Here is a 24278-nt window from a genome sequence, read left to right as displayed (position 1 = left end):
CAATGTTGGACTTATGCTTGGAGATGGTGAGAGCGGAAACCTATTCTAGGTTGCTCCAATATTATGGAATTCCCTCCCAAGCAGTGTTGGAAATTAGCCAGGTACGTTTCGCTACTGGCATTGGTCCAACTGTGACGACATGGGAGATTTCTGGGCACCAGGTGGGCAACCACCGTTTAAAAACCTCTGCCTTAAGTCCATAGTTAATACCATTTCCACTGTGTGTTTCTCTTTTTGCAAACTGGCTCAAGTGAAACTACTGGAAGAGCAAGCTACAATCAAGCGACGTAGCTGAGCTTATAGAATTGTAGAACTGGAAGGGACCCCAATGGTCACCCATTTCAACCTCCTGGCAAATAGACATTCCCTTGTGCTGAGTGTAACCTAGATTTGGTAATTCTTCACAGAACTCTAGCCCAATGGTTGCCATCAATCTGATTCGAACTGATTTTATAATGAATTGATTTTAGAATGCTGTATTATTTTACTGTTGTCAGCCACTCTGAGCCCAGCTTCAGCTGGGAGGGCGGGATATAAATAAAATTTTATTTTATTATTATTTATTATTTAAGGTGCCGTTTGGCACCAAGTTTATACATCTGAGTTTCCAACACTGCTCCCAAGAGAGGTTAGAAACATCTGTCTCCCTCCTTGTTACGTATACTAAGAGCGTCCTGTTCAGACAGGCCTTTGAAAACTGCTGCGCCGCCAATCGACTGCCAAGCAAGCTGGATTTTAAACTGGCGCCCCTAAACGTGTTTCAATGTGGTTCCAACTATTCGTTGTTAACTGGCTTGCTTTTACATTTCATAATGGGTGTACTTGAACATGGTGGAAGGCGCCGCAAGTCCCAACTTGGGAGAAACGCAGGGCAGGAATACAACATATATAATCAGCACCCCCACCATCCTTACCTGCTCGTATTTCTCCAGCTCCGAATGGTAGATCTGGCGGATCTGGGAGAGCTTGTTGCGGTAATCGGAGTGCTCAATGGAGTTATCTGGGGACACCCCCCCTGCCGCCGCGGCCGCTGCCGCCGCCGCCGCAGACCCACCCCCTTTCTCTGGGCCGGCCACCCCCTCGGCCAGCAGCATATTGTCCAAGCGCATCAGCTGGGGGTCCACCGGCTCCTCCTCCTGGGAGCTTCGGATGCTCAGTCCTAAAAAGGTAAACGGCAGGGGGAAGGAAGGAGTTAACGGTGGGGCGGCCATGTTCACACACACACAGAGGCATTCCCAGCCCCCCCTTTCCTGCCCTTCCTTGGTGGGCTTCCCCTCCTCCCTCCACCCTCCTGGTGCCTCCTTCCTCTTTTGTCGCTTGGCAGGAGACTAGGTCACCCCGAGGTCGTTGCCATGGCGACGGCGGGCCCAGAAAAGGGGTAGCAACTTTTGGCAGACAGACACAGAGATATGGGGGGGGGGGAGTGTGAGAAGAAAGAAAGAAAGAGTAGAAAAGAGGCCCGAGGTTGAGCCAAAGAAGCAACATATTGAGGATCCCTAGGAGAGAAAGGGGAAAAAATAGGGGCCCCTAACTCAACCCCCCCAAAAAACACCACCTTCAATGTCAAAGCTGCCTCCATTTAGGGACTGGCTCTGTTTTGGCTTTGAATTGCCACCTGATCCGCATTTTCCACGGAGGAAAAAGAACCAAGACTCTGGTGGCACCCCAGACTTGATTTATGATGGCACTGAGCTTTCAGGCCCTAATTGTTTTGCTGAGTCTCTCTAAGGCAAGGGTTGCAAACTCAGTCTGGCCCACGGAGTGTCTTCTGCCCTCTCCCAAAGACCCTACAAATATTGGCGATGAGAGGCAAAGCCACACAAAAATTCAAGGAGGGTGGCCGGTCGTTCCACCCCCCCCCCCACCCTGACCATTGATATGATCAAATATCAATCATTTGATAAGCAAAGAGGGGAGCGACAGCCCTCTTCCCGGCTTGCGGCCCCCGCCCCGCAAGGTTAGCGGCCCCTGGTGTCGCAAGACTCTTTGTTGATCTCGCATATATTTAGCAGCCGGGTGTCTTCACCGGCCACTGCCAAAACGTCTGTAGGTCAGGCCGACCCGAAAACACAGCACAGCAGCAGAGGCCCAGTTTAATGTTTTAAAAAGGAGTAACACGGCTGCCAACTGGCCAGAGCAACAACAAAACCCAAAGCGAGAAACCACCTTGCCTACTCCTGTCCCTTTAAGAGAACTTTGCTGGGCAGAAATCCATGGCCCAGCGCCAGACAGGATCTCCAAGCCTATGGCTGCGCCTCAAAGTCCTTTTAAAGAGACCAGCCACCGAATATTCATACCGAATAGCTAAAGCACTCTCAGACCACTTTAAACACTCCCAAGAAAGCTGGGAACTGTAGTTGGTTACTGGGAAGAGGGACAAGCTCTTAAACCACTCTGAGAATTGTAGCTCTGGGTTGCAGGAAGCCATGGCTGTTTAAAGTGGTAATATTCCCCTCCCAGACCTACAATTCCCAGAGTGGCTTAACAGCTCATCCCTCTTACCAAGTACTGCTGGGAATTCTAGCTCTCAGCACCCGTAACAAACAACAGTTCCCAGGGTTCTTTGAGGGATGCCACGACTGTTTAATGTGGCATCTATTGCAGTGCTTTAAACGGATGGTGTTGAGGGGGCTGCAGGCCCTAAATATGGCATATGTACCATAGCTTTCGGGAGGCAGTTGGCATAACATAGTAAACCCACTTTGGGCGGGGGGACACGACAGAGTGTCTGACAAACAGCAGAGATTAGGTGGTAGATCAGGGGTCAGCAACCTTTTTCAGCCGTGGGCCGATCCACTGTCCCTCAGACCATGTGGTGGGCCGGACTATATTTTTTTTGGGGGAATGAACAAATTCCTATGCCCCACAAATAACCCAGAGATGCATTTTAAACAAATGCACACATTCTACTCATGTAAAAACACACTGATTCCCAGACCGTCAGCAGGCCGGATTGAAACGGTGATTGGGCTGCATCCGGCCCATAGTTCTTAGGTTGCCTACCCCTGTGGTGGAGTTACCAGGCAGGCCTAAGTGAGAAAAGCAATAAAAGCAACCACACCAGCTATTTTACACCCCCAACTCCTCCAGAGCCTCCCCTCCAATGCAAGAGGCAAAACGGGGGCTTGAAGCCAGGGAAAATACTCTCCATCTGGTCAGGCCTCAAAGTCCCATGTGAGCCGCAGAAAAAGACAGAAGGAAATTGGGAGGCAGACAAAATGCTCTCTCCCATGGGGAGTGGGGCTCGAGATAATTTGATGCCCGAGGCCAATATGCCCACCCCAATATGGCAAAGTTTCCCCCTCATACATATTAACAGGGGGCAGGATTGGGGCGAGGCGGCGGGAGGGCCATAGGCACAGCCACCAATCCCAGTCCTTTTCAGCCAAATCCTGTCCCGACTGTAGCATTTTTCTAGAACCCTAACTAAGGGGGTTCCACAAACGGGAGGCAGGTGCCCCCTCTGCTCCATAATTCAAGCAATCCTTTTGCATTGAGAATGCAAGAGGCTGCGGGTCCAGCACCCTGTTTTCACAGTAGCCAACCAGATGGAGAACTGGCAAGCAGAACCTGGGTGCAATAGTCCTCCCCTCCCCTGCGGTTTCCAAAAATGTTCAGAAGCATATGGCCTTAGACAGTGGAAGGACGATGTTCGCCACCATGGTTAGTAGCCATTCGTAGCCTTAAAGGTAAAGGCACCCCTGACCATTAGGTCCAGTCGTGACCAACTCTGGGGTTGAGGCTCTCATCTCGCTTTACTGGCCAAGGGAGCTGGCCTACAGCTTCCGAGTCATGTGGCCAGCATGACTAAGCCACTTCTGGCGAACCAGAGCAGCGCATGGAAACGCCGTTTACCTTCCCGCCGGAGTGGTACCTATTTATCTACTTGCACTTTGATGTGCTTTCAAACTGCTAGGTTGGCAGGAGCAGGGACCGAGCACCGGAAGCTCACCCCATCGCGGGGATTCGAACCGTCGACCTTCTGATCGGAAGTCCTAGGCTCTGTGGTTTAACCCACAGTGCCACCTGCGTCCCTTCTGGTAGCTTTATTCGTCAATAATTTGCCTAATCATCTACTAAATGCACGCATTTTTAAAAAGCAAGGCAGCCCCTATAGAAGCATGAGGTGGGGAGATGCACCACTGACAACTACTTGAAACACTGGAAAGCGCACCTGTCAAATGCACTGGCAAAGGCCGGGGGAAACTGAACTCTTCCCACGGGAGAAAATCCTGTAGCCAAGTACATGGGTATTTTGTTCTTAACACAGTTCTAATAAGATTATTGGGATGCGGGTGACGCTGTGGGTTAAACCACAGAGCCTAGGACATGCCGATCGGAAGGTAGGCGGTTCGAATCCCCGCGACGGGGTGAGCTCCCGGTGCTCGGTCCCTGCTCCTGCCAACCTAGCAATTCGAATGCACCTCAAAGTGCAAGTAGATAAATAGGCATGGCGTTTCCGTGCACTGCTCTGGTTCGCCAGAAGCGGCTTAGTCATGCTGGCCACATGACCCGGAAGCTGTACGCAGGCTCCCTTGGCCAGTAAAGCGAGATGAGCGCCACAACCCCAGAGTTGTCCGCGACTGGACCTAATGGTCAGGGGTCCCTTTACCTTAACCATTAGTAAGATTATAAAGAACTATATAACGTATTATGCTGAATACAGCGACTTTAACCTGACAAGATGTAGAGAACAGCATTTTGAAAATTGCGCAGTTGTCCAGGATTTTTCTAACACAAAACAGATAAATATCACTTGACTCGGGAAGAGGGGGGAAAAAGGACAAGCGTTGATCCTTCCGGCACCTCTCACTTTAAGCTCCCAAAGTCTTGTTTTTACAGGACATTTGTGCACACCCCTGTGCCTTTCACCCAACCCTCTTTTCTGGTTGAAGAGGTTTGGTGGGTTTCTGAAGCAACACAAAAAATATCTTTAACCAGTAGGAGAACCGGGAAGAGCGACCCAATTTGCAAACCGCCTAGAACTCTTGCCAGTAGAGTATTGCCTATGTATGCTCATGATAGCAGACCTTCAGGTGGTGTGGCAGATTATAAGGAGAGAGAGAGAGAATATGCTTTGCATATGGCTAAAAGGTCCGTATAGTTAAAGCCATGGTTTTCCCAGTAGTGATGTATGGAAGTGAGAGCTGGACCATAAAGAAGGCTGATGGCCGAAGAATTGATGCTTTTGAATTATGGTGCTGGAGAAGACTCTTGAGAGTCCCATGGACTGCAAGAAGATCAAACCTCTCCATTCTGAAGGAAATCAGCCCTGAGTGCTCACTGGAAGGACAGATCCTGAAGCTGAGGCTCCAAGACTTTGGCCACCTCATGAGAAGAGAAGACTCCCTGGAAAAGACCCTGATGTTGGGAAAGATGGAGGCCACAAGGAGAAGGGGACGACAGAGGACGAGATGGTTGGACAGTGTTCTCGAAGCTACAAACATGAGTCTGACCAAACTGCGGGAGACAGTGAAAGACAGGAGTGCCTGGCGTGGTCTGGTCCATGGGGTCACGAAGAGTCGGACATGACTAAACAACTAAACAACAACAACAAAAAGGCTCAGGGTGGAGGTGATGGGGGAAAACTTTTGCTTGAGATCCCAGAGCGCCACAGGTGGCAATATTGGGCTAAACAGACAAATAGGCTTACCTGGCATAAAGTAGGTACTTTCATTGAAACAGTACTTCGCCCCTGTATTAACCTCTACTATAAAGTACCCAAATTCTGCTCCTTGAACGTTCATTTCAGAGGGGAGTGAATTCGCTGCTGTTTCCCTACAGATTTTTCCTCTGGCAGTGAAAACATATTTAAGTTGGAGGAGGAGGAGGGGTGGGGAGGAATAAATCCTTTTCTGCTAGTGTGCAGGAGGGTGAAGAAGGATCAAAGTCCCACTCATATTTGGGGATGAATTGCAAAAATAAGTAAATAAAGTAAGTAAGTAAGTAAGTAAGTGGGCTATCCAGGTACATCACTGAGTTATTTAAGTGCAAGGATTTTAATGGATCTGCCCCGAATGTGAATGATGTTAAACTATCACCCAGTGCATTTTAAGAGTGTTTATTGTGGCTGCTATTTTTATACCTCACTATAATCACAGCTGTGTTATCAACACAGGACAAACAGGCATCCCTTTTGCAGCGAAGATTTATGAGCCTCTTGAGGCCCATTCTGGCATTCTAATCCTCTGGGAGATTAAGATTGCCCCAAGGGAGAGTGGGGCACTAACTCTGCCCTCCCCTCCTCCCTTTCCACCAGCTGAAGGCAAAATACCAGCAGCCGGGGAGATTGCTCTACTCATCTAGGTCCCCTGCACAATTTAGGATCCTGGACAGCCAGGGGACTAAATCAAGGAGAGAACCTACACAAGCAGAAAAAGGCTCTCCACTTCAGAAGTTAATACTCGCAACTAGCAGAGGGCAACAGGAAGTGGGAAGGGTACAGGACGGAGGATAGCTTAAGGGCAGAATGTTTGGCTTGTGTGCAGAACATCCTAGGAAGTGTAAGAAACTTAGATATTCTCATCGCCAAATGGCACCTTAAACCTAGGTTACAATGGAATGTCTAGGCGCTATTATTATTATTATTTCTATACCACTTTATATTTCAAATAACAAATCTCAAAGCGGTTTACGACACATTAAAACATCAAACAGAACAATTTAGAATAAAACGAATTCAAGCTTCAAGGAAAAAATATTTTGCATCCTTCTCTAAGTGACATTTCGCTTCCCCCAGTCACCAGCCTGGCACCTAGAGATTTCCACATGTTCACAACCCGTCACAAAACACACCTAATTTCTAATTTCTAACACTGGTCCCAGGTTTGATCCCCAGAATCTCCCTTTCCTGCAACCCTGGAGAACCACTGCCATTCAGTGTAGACCTGCGGTTCCCAAATATTTCCCCTTAGAAATTGCTGAGGATCACTAAATGATTTTTCTGACTGTTATGGTAGCTGTAATGCACTGTGCTAGATGCTGCGTGGTTTTTAACGGAGTTAAGGTTCAAACTTTTATCTCCAGCCTCCTGTTAACTTGGCTTCTGATCTTCTCCGCTTCTCTCAAGTGCTTCCTCCCCCTATTATTTATTATTTATTGTTTTTATTAATTGAATTTATATACTACCCTGTACCCGGGGGTCTCAGGGCGGTTCACAGAATAAACTCAAGATATAAAACCACAAAATACCTAATAAAAATAAAAAACCACAAGTCAATAGTCCCCCCCCCTCCAAAAAAACCCCACCACATTTTAAAAGGGCACAGGATCAACCAAAGGCGTGGTTAAAAAAGAATGTTTTTGCGTGGCACCTAAAGGTGTGTAATGAAATTGCCAGGTGAACTTCCAGAGGGAGAGCATTCCACAGATGGGGAGCCACTGCAGAGAAGGCCCTGTTCTCGTGTTGCCACCCTCCAGACCTCTCAAGGAGGCGGCACACGAAGGAGGGCCTCAAACGATGATCTCAGGGTCACTTCCCCCTAGTCACTTCCGGGCCATCCTGTTCACCTTCCCAGAAGATTTCTGGATTCCAAGAATGATGAAGCAGCAGCAGAGCCTGCCATCCTTCACAGACACGCTGTGGACCTCCTGAATGAAACTCGTGGACCACCTCTGGGCCGTGGCACACAGCGTGTGAACCCGGAGCTAACCCAATGATCTAAGGCGGCACCTTTTGCTCCTAGCGTGCTCCCCGCCTTTCCACCCATTGCATGAGGTGTTAGAACGCATGGTGTTAGAACACCAAAATCTCCCGTTCACAGTCCCCCAAGGTGAAGAGAGGATCAGCTATCCCATAATCCCGTACATCGGTTAAGAATGTATGCAGGGACGTTACTTTAGGTCTCTGCAATGTTTCCACTTGGTCCTAATAAAAAGTATTTCCCCTGCTGCTCCCTTTTTAAGAGGATGCTCTATAAATAGCCACCTCTCTCTGGCTGCGAAGATAAAATCCAGAGCCATCCCGACTGTGTTTTTCAAGCATCCTTGGGGAGGTAGCTGCAAACGACCGCTGGACTTCCAGCAGTAATTCAACACCAAACTATGGCTGAGTGTTAACAGCTGAGGAGTGGCAGGAACGCCCATCGGAGGCTGAGCGATAACTATCGGGGTGAATCTACCTCTGCAAGAGGCCTCCCCAACCTGGCGCTTCAAACTACAACTCCCACCAGCTCCGTCCAACTTGTTTTACCTAAAAGCGTGTTATTTTGGGTCCCTGTATCTTAATAAAATCCATGTTCGGGTTTTTCATAAGAGCTGGTTTGAAGAGCCTCATGTGGATTATCTCAGTAATGCTTTCAACAGACCCTGCAAATTTTGTTGGCAACCATCAGTCTCGAGATACAATGGAGTGTGCCACTGAGGGTGAAGTCAAACTGCTGTGAATTAAAAAGTAAAGGGACCCCTGACCATTAGGTCCAGTCGTGACCGACTCTGGGGTTGCGGCGTTCATCTCGCTTTACTGGCCAAGGGAGCCGGCGTACAGCTTCTGGGTCATGTGGCCAGCATGACTAAGACGCTTCTGGCGAACCAGAGCAGCGCACAGAAACACCGTTTACCTTCCCGCCAGAGTGGTACCTATTTATCTACTTGCACTTTGAGGTGCTTTCAAACTGCTAGGTTGGCAGGAGCAGGGACCGAGCAATGAGCGCTCACCCCATCGTGGGGATTTGAACCGCCGACCTTCTGATCGGCAAGTCCTATGCTCCACAGCGCCACCTGCGTATTATACAATTGTGGAGTTGGAAGGGATCCCAAGGATCATCTAGTCCAACCCTCTGTAATACAGGAACAGCAGAACTATGTCAACTGCTTTGATACGCTTATTGTATCTGGAGGGAGGGCTGGGGGTTTATGGTGGTTTGTTTATACAGTTCAGATTACTGTTAGAGGCTTCACAAACCATGGTTTATGGCGCCGAAGGGTCTCGGGGCTGAACACTCCTCCCCTCCACCTGAACCAGGGAACTCCGGCTTAAAAACAAGCCAGGATCTTTGTGCCAAGTGCGATGGGGGGAAGAGAGGAATGAGCTCTCTCCACACCAGTGCTCCTTCCTGGCTTCACAGACCGCAGTTTATGTAGCCCCAAAGGCCCATCTGAACTGGGAGTTAATGGCCAAGCACTAAATTTTATCAAGAAAGTCCCTAGCCGAAGCTCTTTGCCACTCCAGCCCAGCCTCTTCACAACGTCTCCTTGTAATAAATCAATTCTGCTTCCTTGGAGGTTTTTAAGCAGAGGTCAGGTGACCATCTCAACTCCTTCCTCCCCCCACCCAAAAAAGCCCCTTTTTGCTTCTTCCCCCCAGCAGCATTTGCCTGCAGTTCCCCCTTTTCAAATTCACAGGATCATAAGAGTTTGAAGGATCAGCTAAGTTCCACTCCTTGCAAGGCAGGAATCTTTTGTCCAATGTGGGATTCGAACCCACAACCCTGAGATTAAGAGTTACCTGTCACAGCCTAGCCTCCTTCGCAGGACTGTTGTGTGGACAAAAAAGGAGTGGGGCAGAGGGGAAACCACCTTGATTGAGCTCCTTGGGAGAAAAGGGGGGGGGGATAGAAATGGAATAATAACTAAATAAATGCTAAACTGCACTAAGTCCTACCCCAGCCCCGTCCTGTCTATTTCTGCCTGGCCTCTCATGTCAGACATCCAAATTATTCACACATGACCACACTCTCCCAATTACAGGCCTATAGGACCTGTTTTATGTTCAATCAAAAGAGGTGCGTTGATTTAAACAGGCCCAATTTGCATTTATTTTGTTTTATTGCAACTTGCACAGCCTTTGCAGCTGCCAGATCTCCTCAAGGGCGCCATTTCACAACAGCAGCTGCCAAGGGCACCAATTTAACTGCCAGGTTTCGCAGGCTAAAGATAAAAGAGGGGGGACAAGCGAAATTCAGCAAGATCCAATGGAGCGCCACTCTTGAATTGAACATTCAAGATTGAACCGTGTTTTTTATTTTTTAAAAAGTGTCCTCCATAAAATAGAAGGGGTCTGTGGATCCTGCCTTCCACCATCCCATTCCTCCTTTCAGAAAGACACTCTTCCCTGGTCTACAGGGTTAAATATACATATATTGGAATCACAGAATTGTAGAGCTGGGATGCCAAGGGTCATCTAGACCAACCCGCTGGGCTGTGACAGTCGTAATGTACATGTTAGCTCAGTACTACTACTACTACTACTACTACTAATAATAATAATAATAATAAATTTTATTTATATCCCGCCCTCCCCAGCCGAAGCTGGGCTCAGGGCGGCTAACAACAATCAAAATAGTCCAACATTCTAAAAACATTATGAAAATCAAATTAAAATCAAATTAATGGCAACCATCAAGCAAAATTCTGTGCAGATTGCCAGAGGAGGGGGTCAGGCTGTGCCCTGGCCAAAGGCCTGGTGGAACAGCTCCGTCTTGCAGGCCCTGCGGAAAGATGTCAAGTCCCGCAGGGCCCTAGTCTCTTGTGACAGAGCGTTCCACCAGATTGGAGCCGCGGCCGAGAAGGCCCTGGCTCTGGTTGAGGCCAGCCTAACCTATGTTCTTCCATCGGACTAGATGACCCTCAGGGTCACAATTCTATGATTTCTAGGTTCAGAAAGGTTCCACTCCAAGGATAAGCCCAGGCCAGGTGTGAGGAAAGTTTGGCTTCCTGAGGTTGCTGAACCACCTCTCATGAGCCCCAGCAAGAATGGTCCAGGACAAGGGATGATGGGAGTTGTAGTTCAGCAGCACCTGGAAGGCGGAAGCTTCCCCACATTTGATCTAAAACAAATAAATATATAAAGCCACTTCTGGGCACCTCTCACCCTTGGGCAGCTGGCCTGTCCTATCTGAGCCAAAACAAGGCCTGAGGCCTGTGCTGTTGGGCCTGAGAAGCTTCCACTGACAATAATACTTGTATTTTTCTTTCTAAACCCTAATAAAAACTTTATTTTTTAAAAAAAAGAAAGCTCGCATTTAAAATATAATGTTAACTCTGGGGTGAGGATGCCATCATGGGAGATTCAGATGGCAGCCCCGTTTTTAAGTCTCTTTTACTATCAAGGGGCCCAGCTCGGCTTCTGTGAAGACGCCGCGGATCCCGACAAGAGAGCAACGTTCACCATGAAGCAACAGATCCCCATGTATGCACTGTGAGGAGAGCTACTGCAGCTCCTCCAGATGCAGGCGAGCATATGGATCTCTAAAAATAAAGGAGCCGTGGCACATTTTGCCTCCTGTGGAGGACGCCGGGCCTTGCCTCCCACCTTAACAATGAAAGCAACAGATGCTCTTTCCAGCCATGGGAAATGCAGCTAATTTATGTTCTTTCTAATTTATGTCTTTTGGGGAAGGGCTGCAGCCCAGCGGAGAAGCATCTGAGCTCCGTGTTGAAGGCCCAGGTTCAGTTCCTTGGCATCTCCAGGTAACAGGCAAGGGGGAAATGTCTCCTCCCTGAAATTCTGCACAGATGCTACCGGTCAGTGTAGACAATACTGACCTGGGGGAGTCGATGGTCTGAGTCAGAATAGAGCAGTTTCTTATATTCCCCTAGTCCATCCACGCACCCTAAATCTTTAGGTGGGCAAATCACATGCTTTTCTTAAGTTTTAAAAAGGTACCACCAACACCCATGTAGATCAGGAGTAGGGAGCCTTTGGTCACCCTGATGTTGCCAAACTACAACTCCCATCAGCCGCAAGAAGGAAAGCCAACGATGAGGGAAGATGGGAGTTGTAGTTCAGTAAACATCCGGGACAGCAGTTGCGAAATTAAAAGACGCCTGCTTCTTAGGAAAAAAGCAATGACAAACCTAGACAGCATCTTAAAAAGCAGAGACATCACCTTGCCGACAAAGGTCCGTATAGTTAAAGCCATGGTTTTCCCAGTAGTGATGTATGGAAGTGAAAGCTGGACCATAACAAGGCTGATCGCAGAATAATTGATGCTTTTGAATTATGGTGCTGGAGGAGACACTTGAGAGTCCCATGGACTGCAAGAAGATCAAGCCTATCCATTCTGAAGGAAATCAGCCCTGAGTGCTCACTGGAAGGACAGATCGTGAAGCTGAGGCTCCAATACTTTGGTCACCTCATGAGAAGAGAAGACTCCCTGGAAGAGACCCTGATGTTGGGAAAGATTGAGGGCACAAGGAGAAGGGGACGACAGAGGATGAGATGGTTGGACAGCGTTCTCGAAGCTACCAGCATGAGTCTGACCAAACTGTGGGAGGCAGTGGAAGACAGGAGTGCCTGGCGTGCTTTGGTCCATGCGGTCACGAAGAGTCGGACACGACTAAACAACTAAACAACAACAAAACATCCAAGAGCCCAAAGGCTCACCACATCTGACGTGCATCTGTATGGGATGACTTTTAAATGTTTTTTGATGAGAAATAATTATTCGTTAAATTTGTATACTGCCCTTCATCCAAGTATCTCAGGGCGGTTCATGAGATAAAATAAACATCGCATTACACAGAGACATGCACAACCTGCTTTTTAGAAATAGCTTAAAAACCGGCCAGGGCAGGTGATACAGAGGTGAAGAAGTGACATCATAGGGGCCAGCCAATCAGCACAGGGCACAGCCGGATTCTGATGGGAACATGTGACAGCCAATCAGCATAGGGCACAGCCAGCTTCTGATGTGGACAGGAAGGGATGGGTTTCCCCTGACTCAGAAGGAAAGGCTGCACTTCTGTACAAAACTAGTATATTTATTGCTCTTCTGTACAAAACTTCTATACACTTCCCTGGTGGGCTGAGTGCTTGTGTTGATGCCCAGTTTGGAGCAAAAACATGCTTGCCCCGGAGGTAGATGCAGGTGCTATACAGATGGGGCTCTCAAACCAACGTCACCAACAGACAGGTTTTAGTGCCTTACCTTCCTGCACCCCTGCTCCCTAGGAGACCAGGCCTTAAGGAAAAGGGTGTCCTTTGTGGATGTGGACCTGGCCTGAAGAGAGACTCAGGTGATCTTCCCAGCTTGAAGAGTGCCTGTTGACTATGCCAGCCAGGATGCACCAAACCCAGGAAATCCCTCTACCTGCCTTTGACCTCACATCTGCTTCTGGCCACTCCAAGCCTTTACTGCCGCCTTGGAATTCGACCTTCCGTCTGCCTAGAACTCTCTTCTTCACATCTATCGCTCATCTTGCCTGCCCACACCCAAAGCTGGACTGCGACTTGTCTCAGAGCTAGGGGAAGGCCCGATGACATTCTCCCCCCATTCCCAGGACTGCACAACTCTGCGCTCAAAAAGGCAGCCTGCAAAAACAAGTTTCTGGACCTCATGGTTATGAAGATGCACATAAAGCAGCCTGGGACATAAGGCCCTAAAAGTTATTAGCCTATAAAAATGTTTACTAGCCTACTGAGGACCTGCAGATGGTTTACCCGCTGTGTTTACATGCTCATTGTGCAGGTGGGAGCTTTTTTCTTCCGAAACAGGGATGGGAAGCTTTTGGCCCACCATTTTGGCCTGCAAAGGCCATGTCCCCCAACGCTACCCACCTGTCAATCAGCTGCTGGGTGGGAGGGTGAGGTCCAATTCTGAGTTGCACAGGCAAGTTTCCAGCAGCAAACAGGCGCTCACAGCCAAATCCCCTCACGAGCAGGGATTAAATCCTGCTCAGTTTGGCTGTGCATGTCTGTTGTTTGCTAAGTAGAGACCTGCACAGCCAAAGCAAGCAGCTCCAGGTTTTTTGCAGCATCGACTTGCAAACCTTTTCCCTGTACTACCAAGCACAGAGCTGGCAACGCCCCTTGCACTGTGGTTTACGAGTGCCCGGCATGATGTCATTATGATGTCACATGATTGACAAGCAGGCTGTTCCTGGAGCCAAAAATCTTCACCCCTGCTCTAGCAGCTCACTCTGGTTTCTGTGCTGGGCACAGGAAAAGAATGGACAATGCCGTCTCTCCTCTGCCAGTCTACACACTTGCTTCCATGCACGTGTCTGTGGTAACCAGGCTAGTCCTTAACTGCAAGGTTCCCTTAAATAGTATGAGCAATGTGAGCCAGAAGTTTTAGAGACTAGAGACAGGTGTGGCCAATTAGCCTTTCAAGCAATTGTCAGAAGAATGCCAGTGTATTGCATAACTTCCCCCTTTTCCTTGCCAAACCAAAGCAGGATTAATTATGCAAAATGAGCAAATTATGAACATCTGCATCAACTCAGTCTTTTTTTTTTTTTTTTTTGGTATGGAATTAAACTTTCTTGCGAAGATTTGTTTTTTAAGCAGAGAGAACATACCTTGCTCTGGATCTTGAGGGAATGAAGATTTGCCTCAGGGAGGGGCGCAGCTCTAAGCCTCCCCGACGGTTCCAGGTACGGCAGGGCAAAGGTTCAAAAAATAAATAAAACACCCGTGCAAATGCGTGAGGCAGCCAGTGGGAGGGGAGAATAATTAAAAAATGGCAAGACTTGGCATGCATACACACCCTTCGTACAATTAGCGTGATTTCAGTGCCATTTCTAGACTTTAAATGGCTTGCAGCAAAAATGTTTAAACCGCAACAACACCAAGCCACTTCATTCGAGTTGTAAAACAACCAGAAAATGACCCTGTAATTAATCCTACTTTGCTAAGTCAAGAAGAATACTATCTCTTGCTCGGCATCTCATCCTAAAGGGGCCAAAAATATATGAAGACAAGAGGTTTCACAGGAGGAGCAAGGATTCCACTAAGCAGGGTTCTTCAATTGCTCTGGGGGGGGCGGGTTGGACTAGATGACCCTCTTGGTCCCTTCCAAATCAAATTCTGTGATTCTAGCAAGGAAAAACTGCTCCTGGCGAAGGATAGCCTTGATTTGGTGAGATTCTCAACAGGACATCTCTATTTGGTTTAAATCTCTCTCTTTGGGGGCGGGGGGGTCATATGGGAGAAGGTGCTCAGTCAAATATGCCAGGGCGTCTATTCCTGCATTGCAGGGGGTTGGACTAGATGACCACTGGTGTCCCAACTCTACAATTCTACGAATCACCCTGATAAAACTGGTACAGTACATTCCTCCCTTGGGGTCCCTTCGCACCCCATAATTCTAGGATTCCAACAGCCAATGCAATGTATTCAAGACCAGCTTCAGTTTCCAGACTGTCTTCAAGGCCAGCCCCCTGTGCAACTGATTGCAGTAATCAAGCCAAGAAACTACCAGCGGATGCATCACAGCATCTGTCTAGATGCTATCTTGCTATCTAGAAAGAGGTGCAACTAGCTGGAAGAGGTGAAACCTCACACCCGGCTGCAACTACCAGAGCAGTCTTGATCCCCAAGTACGGTTATGGTCCAGATTGAGATGGGATGCAGAAAATCAATTTGAAAATATGGGGAAAAAATTGCTGATTTTCAGGACCAAAGTCCTTTCACAGCAGCTTGCAATCACGACAGTATTACCAACCTGACCTTTAAAACCACATACAAATATGGATTTTTTCCAAAAGCCAAAAGGTTAGCAGAACACCATGAAGACAAAAAGAGGACCTATTATAATGCTAGGCTGCTTGCATCCGTCATATAGAGTCGGAATACAGCTAGCCAGCTTGCAAATAACACAAGCAAGTTTAAACCATCCCAGCTACCTAAACAAAGGCAGATTGAAATGGGAATGTCTCCAAGGCTCAGCTATATAGACAGAGCCAAACTATGTCATCTCCAAGGGAAGGAGTCCAATAGATGAGGGGCCACCAGGGTGGATGAAAATCAATGATTGTTTTTTTAAAAAAGAAAAATCAGATTTTTAAAATTATTTTTTAAAAAAATTTATATTGGATTTTTAAAATAAAATGCTTTTGGAGGAAAAATCTTCTATTTGAGTTACATTATAGTTCAAAGGCTATTCATCAGGAAATAAGGATTTGTTTAAGTTTTTCATGTGTGCTAAAACTCAAAGGTTGTTGTTTTTAAAAAAATGTTTAACCACATCAGTTAACAAACATGGATACATATGCTATAATGTTATTGCTTTAGTTAAATAAATTGTTTAAATTGTTATGACTGAAATGATTATTCTTCTCCTTCCAATAAAATACAGCAGTTGTCCAAATATAAACAGTTAACTTATTAAACCTCACAATAATTATCATAATTATCTATGTATTTCTAATAGCATAACCAAATCTGTAATTTTTTATAAAACTGTAAAAACTACTCTGAAAATTTCTTATTCCAAAAAAGAAACCTTCCTCTGGTTGTAAATATTAAGATGATACCAGCAAGAATGAGTGTTTCTGTAAAAAAATGATTTAAATCAAGTCTTACTGATTAGTGATTTAAATTGATTTGATTTAAATCAAATCCGCCCTGGGGGCCACCACCAAAAAGGCCCTGTCATGTGAATTCACTAACAGGTCTGCACGCAGGGCCTCTGTGGCCCAACATTTACACCAATGTGGGACCCTTAAGGCCTTCTCCTGGAATCGACAAAGCTTCTGAGCACCTGTATATGCACACCTATTGCCCTCTTTTCTCCTGGGAAAAGTACATAGAGCTAAAGGAGGAAGTTGAAAAAGCAACGCTCTCCCCCACTTCCTCTTTCACCTTTAGGTGCTTTGCAAGGCTCAGATTACTTCTACTGGCTCCCACGGAAAAGCATTCACAGCCTCTCTTTTTCTGTCTCTCCAGTTCGCAAGAAAAGGGATCAGAGAGGGTAGCATCCATGGCCCTTGCTCAAAAAATACAAATGTACCCACAAGCCGCACCACAAAAAAAGCTTGACAGCCCTTGATTTACTATGAGAATGCCTGAGCTGTCTAGCTACATTGACTTACGCAGGAAGAAGATTCTTAAATTGGTTTATAACTGTTTAACCCGAAAGGTCCCACAACAGGCTTTTTCAGTGTAGGCCTCACTACTGTCCTCCATTAATGCAGCTGGAAATTTTGGCTTCCTCAATGAAGCATTATCTGCAGAACCTGCCTAATTAGTATCAAAAGAGCCCTGGTGGATCAGTACAAAGGCCTACCTACCTACCTATCAGTACAAAGGCCTAGCATCCAGATCTTACCCCAATTTAAAGTTTAATAGATTTATAAGGCACTTTAAGAAGACATTCTTCCCAAAGCTGTGAATAATAACAAAAGCCACCAAGGAGAATAGTTTCAAAACATATAGAAAACCAAACTTATTTTGTAATATTCTAGAACAAAAGCCCTTCAAGCAGCGATTTATTTTTCCCATTTCTAAAGTAACAACGAACGGACACAAATTTCAAATAAATATAAACCGGCAGCTTCCAAGTTTTTAAACGTGCTCAATTCGTTCTCTCAGAAAATAATTTCCAATGCATCCTGAAAAAATTCCAGTGCACATTACCCCAATTTCATAGGAACACTTTCCTAATTCAAATTTGTATGGGAAACTCACATCGGGGGCAAAAAAATAAACATACTACCTGCAATTTAAAGCGCTATCTCTGCAGTCCAGTTTGCATCAACCATAAAAAGATACAAAGAAAAAGGTAGGTTCTCAAGGACCACCAAAAGATTTCAAAGGAAGGAGCCAAACTGCCCTCCCAGGCAACTGAATTCCTTAAGTATGGGGCCATTGCCGAGAAGGCCCTGCTCCATGTCCTCACCACACAGATCACCTTAGCTGTCAGGCACCTGAGCAAGGACTCTGGAACAGATCTTAAGGTTATTTTCCCAGCAACTGGTATTTCAGAGGCATAATGCATCTAAAAACCGGAGGTAGGATATAACCATTATTTCTTGTTACCATGGATACATTTATCCTCCTCAGAATCATATGCCTCTGAACACCAGTTGATGCAAACCACAGGTGGGGAAAGTAGTTCTGTTGCATTCAGGTCCTTTCCTCGTGGGCTTCCCATCGCAATATCTGGTTGGCCACTGCGAGAACAGAAGGCGGGACCAGACAGGCCCTTGGGCTAATCTAACAGGGCATCCTCTAAGCCAGGTACCCCAACCTTCGGCCCTCCAGATGTTTTGGACTACAATTCCCATCATCCCTGACCACTGGTCCTGTTAGCTAGGGATCAGGGGAGTTGTAGGCCAAAGCATCTGGAGGGCCGCAGGTTGGGGATGCCTGCTCTAAGCGCTGGCCCACTTATAAGACAAGGTGAGGCGACTGCCTCAGGCGGCAAGATTGACAGTAGATCCAGCCTCTAAGAGAAGCATCTGACAGAGACTGACGCACTGGCAGAGACGGATACGGCACACACCTGGGAGGCGGCCCCCAATGTCCGCCTCTACAGTGGCCTCCTGACCAATAGGAGGCGCTGCTGGTCTCCTCCCACCCTTGCTCCCAAAGTGGATCTTTATTGCCCCCTTGTTCCCTGGCAGGGAGGGGACCCCATTTTGTGGTTCACCTCAGGTGCCAAAATGCATTTGTGCCGGCACTGGCTCCTCTTATGTTCCTATCAATTTTTTAAATTTAAAGCCGTCTTTGTCACCATTTTATGGCAGAGAATCCCATAAAATGCCCTGTACTTCCCCTTTTGTTCCTAGCGTGGAGGGCAGATCCACACTATAAAGTACACCCGACACATATAGAGCACACAAATTGCCCCCAAAGAATCCTGGGGACTGTGTACAGTGGATGCTCGGGTTGCGAACGTGATCTGTGCGGAAGGCGCGTTCGCAACCTGCGGGCTGCGATTCGGCGCTTCTGAGCATAGCGCGATTTAGCGCTTCTGCGCATGCGCGACTGCCGAAACCCGGACGTAATCCGTTGCGGTACTTCCGGGTTTTGACGGGTCCGTAACCCGAAAAAACACAACCTGAAGGGTCTGTAACCCGAGGTATGACTGTATTGTCAAGGGTGCTGGAAGCTGTAGAAGAGGAAGGTGCAGTTCCCAGGATTCTGTGAGGCAGGCGGAGTCATGTGCTTTCAATGTGTGTTGGGCATGTTTTAAAGGTATGGTACGGATCTGTCCCAAATCTTCTGTCAATCACCTTCGGAAGAACATTGAAAATTGAAATTGACCCTCTGGTAGTAGGAGAGCAGGAGGAGATAAACTTCTCCTTATCCATTTTCTTGACGCCATGCAACACAAACGATGCCTTTTCCCTTCTGACAACAGATTTGCAGCGCTCATGTTTCATAAGCAGCCTTTTAAATTGCAAGCTTCCACCCAGCATCTCTGCTTTGGGTGATGTTGAAGAAGCAAAACATCCCTCTCATATGGAAACCACAAGGTGCTTTCCCCAACTTGCAATGCTTCAAATACGATTACACTCCAACGCCCATCAGCCCCAGTGAGCAAGGCCAAAGGTCAGGGAAAATAGGGAGATGCAGCCCAGCGATATCAGGAGCGGACCAGCGGTCGGAGAACGCTGCAGGGAAGGAAGCAAACCAAAAGCCGGAAGCTTCTGCACATTTATTCAGAATCAAATGCCAATGTACTCAGTTGGTCTCCATCCCAAGGAAGCACGCACAGGCTCTCATTGTCTGCACAAGCCCCACCGAATTTTGTGGAGATGATGTCTGAGCAAACTTGCACAAGACACGGCTGCGACTGCTTGCCTAAACTAGGGACCACTTCAAAGGCAGGAAACTTTTTCAAACCGATTTTCTTGGTGACCTTCTGTGGGTCACATGACATGGATGAGTGGGGCTGAGCAAGAAGACATTTATTAACACACGCCAAAACATTCAGTCCCACAGCTTTCACCCATCGTTTTTTAAACTTCCAGGCCTATCTTTGATCCCGAAATGCAAAGAAATGGGACTCGCTGTTCATCTTTTCCTGCATGTCTCTCTCCCATCTATGACTTTTACCTCCTTTTAAAAAACACAATAACCCACCCTAAAGCAGCTGCTTACAGAAGGGACGAAAATGGGAGGCGCGCCATCGGTGTGACACAACTTATCCCCGAGTGCACGATCCGCTTGAGAGCTCCAACCCACCGGTTGGAAGATCAGCAATTCAGAGCTCACGTTTGAGCAGAACAAAACAAAAAGTATTCACACTCACTCTCTGAAACATAGATTAGTGTTTCCAGAATCCAGCTTAATGCTTTTCTGGCTGCAATCCCACTCCCAGCGAGGCCTCCGAACTCCTATTGACTTGAGTGGGATTTAAGCAGTTTAAATAAACGAGCAGATGACCAAACGAGGCCCTATAGACAGCTGGCCATTACTTCGGATACATGTGGCCCAAATCCCGGCAGCTTAAGACTGGATGAACTTTAATGACAATCCCAACACACACACACACAAACCCTTCGCTCTCACTCTCTCCTTTTCAGTAATCCTTTTAAGGCTTGGGCTGCTGGGTTCTTTTCACTTTTTAATCTGGGTACAGCACAACTTCCAAGGAGCTGGCAGGAAACTCCAGTTTCTCCTCCCTGCCTCTCTCATGCAGAAACACAGCCTTAAAGGCACTTTGCATATCCCACCCCCACCCCCCTCAGCAAAAGGACACCCCACAGGGGAGCCTAAAACTTAAGAAGCAAGCCAGTCAAGGAAGCATCCCAAAGCAAGGGAGAATTTTGGGGAACACAACAGTGACAGGAGGAAAAGGCGGGGATGAAAGTTTCAAAGACAGGAGGGGACACCGGGGTGGGTGGTATTTATTTCTGTGGACAAAAGACCCTGATGCTACCAGAGACCCCCTTTATGGACTAAGCGACCCCCATTACAAGGGTGGGAGAGATAGGGGGACATTTCCATCCTTGCACAAAAAAAACACACCATGGTCAAACAGAGGACGGGTGGAGGCAGAGAGAGGAGGCAGGTGGTGGGGCAAAGTTGCTACAAAGAAAACCAGGCAGGCGGAAAAAGAAATTTCAGACGCGTCAAGATGGCGCGGGAGACGGCAGGCCTCTGGCAAAAACCTCTGGAGGGAAAACACCAGCTCTTCTGCCTTCCTCCTCTCTACCACAGACTCCCCATAAGCCCCATTCCAATCCCTCCTTTTCTTCGCTCGACAATATAGTGGGTTGTGGGGTTATTTTGGTAACAGGTTGACAAATATACGTATGTGTGTGTGTATTTGAACAACAACATACAGCCGCCCCTCTCAAACCCGGAGCCCAAACAATACAGTACCTGTCTTTTCTTTGATTTCGCAGAGGACGGTGAAGAGAGCTGGCTTCATGCGGTGACAATTCAGGGCATGTTTCCTGCAGTTTAAACAGTGGGAGAGAGAGCAGATAAAGCCGGTGGTTTTTGAGGGGAGGAAAGACTGGATTTGGAGTTGTCATAAAGAGAAAGGAAGCCTCTATCCATTTCCACAATGGCTCGCAGACCTGAGCCTGGCCAATCAATCAATCAATCCTCGTTTATTTGCACATATAATGGAGTCCCCTCTCCGCCCCGAGTAATTCCCAGTATAATTCCAGCACCTGAACAGCCTAAACAATAAAAATAATATATATTTCCTTCAGTTGTTGAATGGTTTCTAAGAATGTGGAGGGGTGTTCAGGTTCAGTAAAATGGGCAAAGTTTGGTCAAGTTAGGGAAGGTAGACAAAATGGGGGGGGGGGTTAAGCAATGATCCCTGTTTACCCTTCACTGGAATTGCATTTTTGCATTGCTTTGATTCCTCCATCTCTCATCTTTTAAAATCCATTTTATGCACTTTCTTCTGATATATAATTGCAGCCTTTGACATTCTTTTGGTTATATAGCTTTCCCCAATTCTAAACAATAACTCAGTTCACAAAACATTGGACTCGTGTTTTGCAACTCAGAAATTGAATAAAACCTGGATATACCGAACAATCAAAGAACACATTCAGAGAAATAATCTTCAAATTATTTTGTTCCTCTGCCCCAAACAGAACTCAGTATTTAGACCATCACACAAACTCACGATTCTCCCCTCAAAGCACAACTTCCAAGTTCAGACCAACATAGTGTCCTGAGAGCCCTTTTCTCTCTATAGTGCTACAACTTCCACAAACCAAGAATTCAGCACAGAAAACCTCTCCGCAGACCTTGATATCTACAATTCACCTCACATTGGATTTAATCCACATAGCTACACGGATCATAGGAAATAAAAAGACACCCCTGAGGATTTTAACTTTCTCAGTATAAAATACCTCTCTTCCCAACAGCCACTTCACAACCCTTAACCACACTCACAAACACCGTGCCAATTCCCAGCAGGGGGGAAAAACAACCTCCCAGAAATTTAGATGTCCAGACCTTTTGATACAAACCACTCCACACACAAACTCATATCTGAAACCAAACTTCTGGCAATCGTTCTGTCAAACAGAAACCATCTGACCAATAATACTGCCTCTAATCTAAAGATTGGCCTACAATATAAAGTCTTTTTTATATATAGATAAAAATAAAAAAAACAGCAGCCACACAAACCTATTATTCAAAGTTAGACAAAAGTCATAATTTCAGCATAAGACCCTTCAAAGAGTTTTATCTGCAAATAGGTAATTCTTTGCTCCCTCCAGCTCACCAAATATAATCAAAAATTTAACTGTTAATATATTTATCTACACAACAGAGACCCTCTAAAACATCAACCTCAGGGGTTTGGGATACCCCTGAACCAAATGTGGAAATCTGGTGGCTTGCCTAAGTGAACAGGCAGGGAGTGAAAAGCCAGGCTACTAAAACATGTGGAATGGAAGCAAGGTCTAGTGGTTTAAGCAGAAGGTCTGGGCCACAGGAATAATGTGAGCAGCAATCCCCAGAATCTCTCTCTTCAACCAAATTCCAGATCCCGCTATTATTTACGCTGGGATTCCACACCAACCACCCCTCCCAAACCAGTTCACCAGCAACACCATCCTGTACATATGTACACCCCACAACAAGCTGCAAACCCCTGAGAGTATGTTCAGTTACCCTAAAATGGCCCAAGTCCCAAATGGAACAGGCCTCAGCAACCCTCTCTATAATCCAGGCTTGGCTCCCCTGAAATCCGAACCTCTCCTTCCCAACTTCTCCACCCAACAAAAACAAGAGCCAACTTGCTCCAGACTTCCAGGCCTCAGGCTCCCCTCCTTTCTGAAGAGGCTCCACTCACGTTCCCCGCAACAAACAAGGGAATCCATTCTTAACCCACAACCTCATCTTTCTTCCCCATCAAGTTCCCCCAAATAACACCCCCCCTCCACGTTCAGTTCCTGCCCAATCCAGCTTCCCAACTCCCAAATCCGGATTTGGGGGAATACCCTAATAAAACTGGAGCACCTCCACCCGAAACCTTGAACTTCCAAGTCTCCACCCAGGCGCACAACATGCGCCCCCGAGATCCGGCACCACCAAACTCCGCTGGAAAGCGCGGGCCACCCCACGGCCCCCAGGTCTCGGTCCCACAGCTTGCATCCCAAAGTACTCCCCGCCACACACAAAGGGAGAAACCCTCCCAGGGAACTTTCCAGCACCCCCCTCTCCCCCACCAGCCCGTGCGCCCCGGAATGGCGAGAGGGTAACCAACTTTGCCTGCGCCTCGTCCAAGCTTTGGTCGGTGATGGTCATGATCTGTTGCAGGATGTCGCCGATGTCTTGCTTGCGCGGCTCGCCGTTATCCGAGGGGGGCTCGTGGAGGGAGTGGGGGGTCATGCTGGGGACCCCCGGCACGGCCGGATGGCCCGGCGGGAGCCCCACGGCCCCCCGAGCTTGGATCAGCCTCCCTTGGTCATCCATTCCGCGGGGGCGCAAAAAGCCACCAAGGCGAAAACTGTCCAGCCGAGCGCGAGCGAGCGCGCACACAAAGACGGCGATCCTAACGCTGCCCAAAACCCGGAGGCGCCCGGGCGACGTCGTCGAGGCACGGCTGGGTTTTGTATAGCTATATAGATCTACAGATCGCTATATGCAAGATCCAGAGATCTCTATTATTCCATCTTGGCTGCGCACTCCCACGGCCCCCTTCCCTTGGAGACTTTGGGGCTGGGAAAATGGAGTCCCACACAAGGGCTGGAGGGGGAGGAGGAGGAGGAGCTGGAAAGAGGGAGGGAAAAGGAGGAAAAAGGAGGAGGAGATGGAGGAGGAGAGAGCAGCTTCTCTGGGCTTCCCTCCCTCCTCCTTCTCCTTTCTTCTTGACGCCTCCCCTCCTTTTCCAAGCTAGCGCTGCTGTGTGTATATAGAATACATTTACTGTATATGGAACAGCGCGCTCTCTCTTGTCTCTTTGCTGCCCCCAGCCGGCCCGCAGGAAGAAAAGAACCTGGAGGGGGGCAGCGAGAAGGCGCAAGAAGCCAACCGGCTTCCTTCCTCTGCTGCTGAAGATTAGAATACTGTATAATCATAGAGTTGGAAGGGGTCCTCCGGGTCATCTAGTCCAACCCTCTACAATATAGGACTATGCAGCTGGATCGAACCTGCTGCAGCCTTGGAGTTAGGAGCTGGA

At 47.6% G+C, this 24278-nt stretch overlaps 1 protein-coding gene and 1 long non-coding RNA gene across 5 annotated transcripts in view; one reads left to right on the top strand and one right to left on the bottom strand.

Annotated features, from left to right (window-relative positions):
• Positions 1-23886, bottom strand: part of PBX2 (PBX homeobox 2) — a 40915-nt gene extending 17029 nt beyond the window's left edge. The window contains exons 1-3 of one of the 4 annotated variants that reach the window (XM_083724859.1): positions 23364-23886; positions 20999-21084; positions 915-1159 (exon numbers count right to left, since the gene is read on the bottom strand). In XM_083724859.1, the coding sequence (XP_083580985.1) occupies positions 915-1159; positions 20999-21084; positions 23364-23572 (540 nt within the window). In that variant the 5' untranslated portion in view covers positions 23573-23886. The remainder of the gene's footprint in view (positions 1-914; positions 1160-20998; positions 21085-23363) is intronic. The other 3 variants (XM_083724860.1, XM_083724857.1, XM_083724858.1) reach the window with 3 other exon arrangements.
• LOC310838306 lies at positions 12518-15702 on the top strand. The gene is made up of 2 exons (XR_014560911.1): positions 12518-12593; positions 12641-15702. It is a non-coding gene; the product is annotated as an uncharacterized lncRNA (long non-coding RNA).
• Positions 23887-24278: the final 392 nt, after the last annotated feature.

This window comes from Podarcis gaigeae (assembly GCF_964106915.1).
Source record: "Podarcis gaigeae genome assembly, chromosome: 2".
In the NCBI taxonomy this organism is placed as follows: domain Eukaryota; kingdom Metazoa; phylum Chordata; class Lepidosauria; order Squamata; family Lacertidae; genus Podarcis; species Podarcis gaigeae.
Note: the sequence above shows the minus strand (reverse complement) of the source record. Positions and strands in the feature narration are given on the sequence as shown.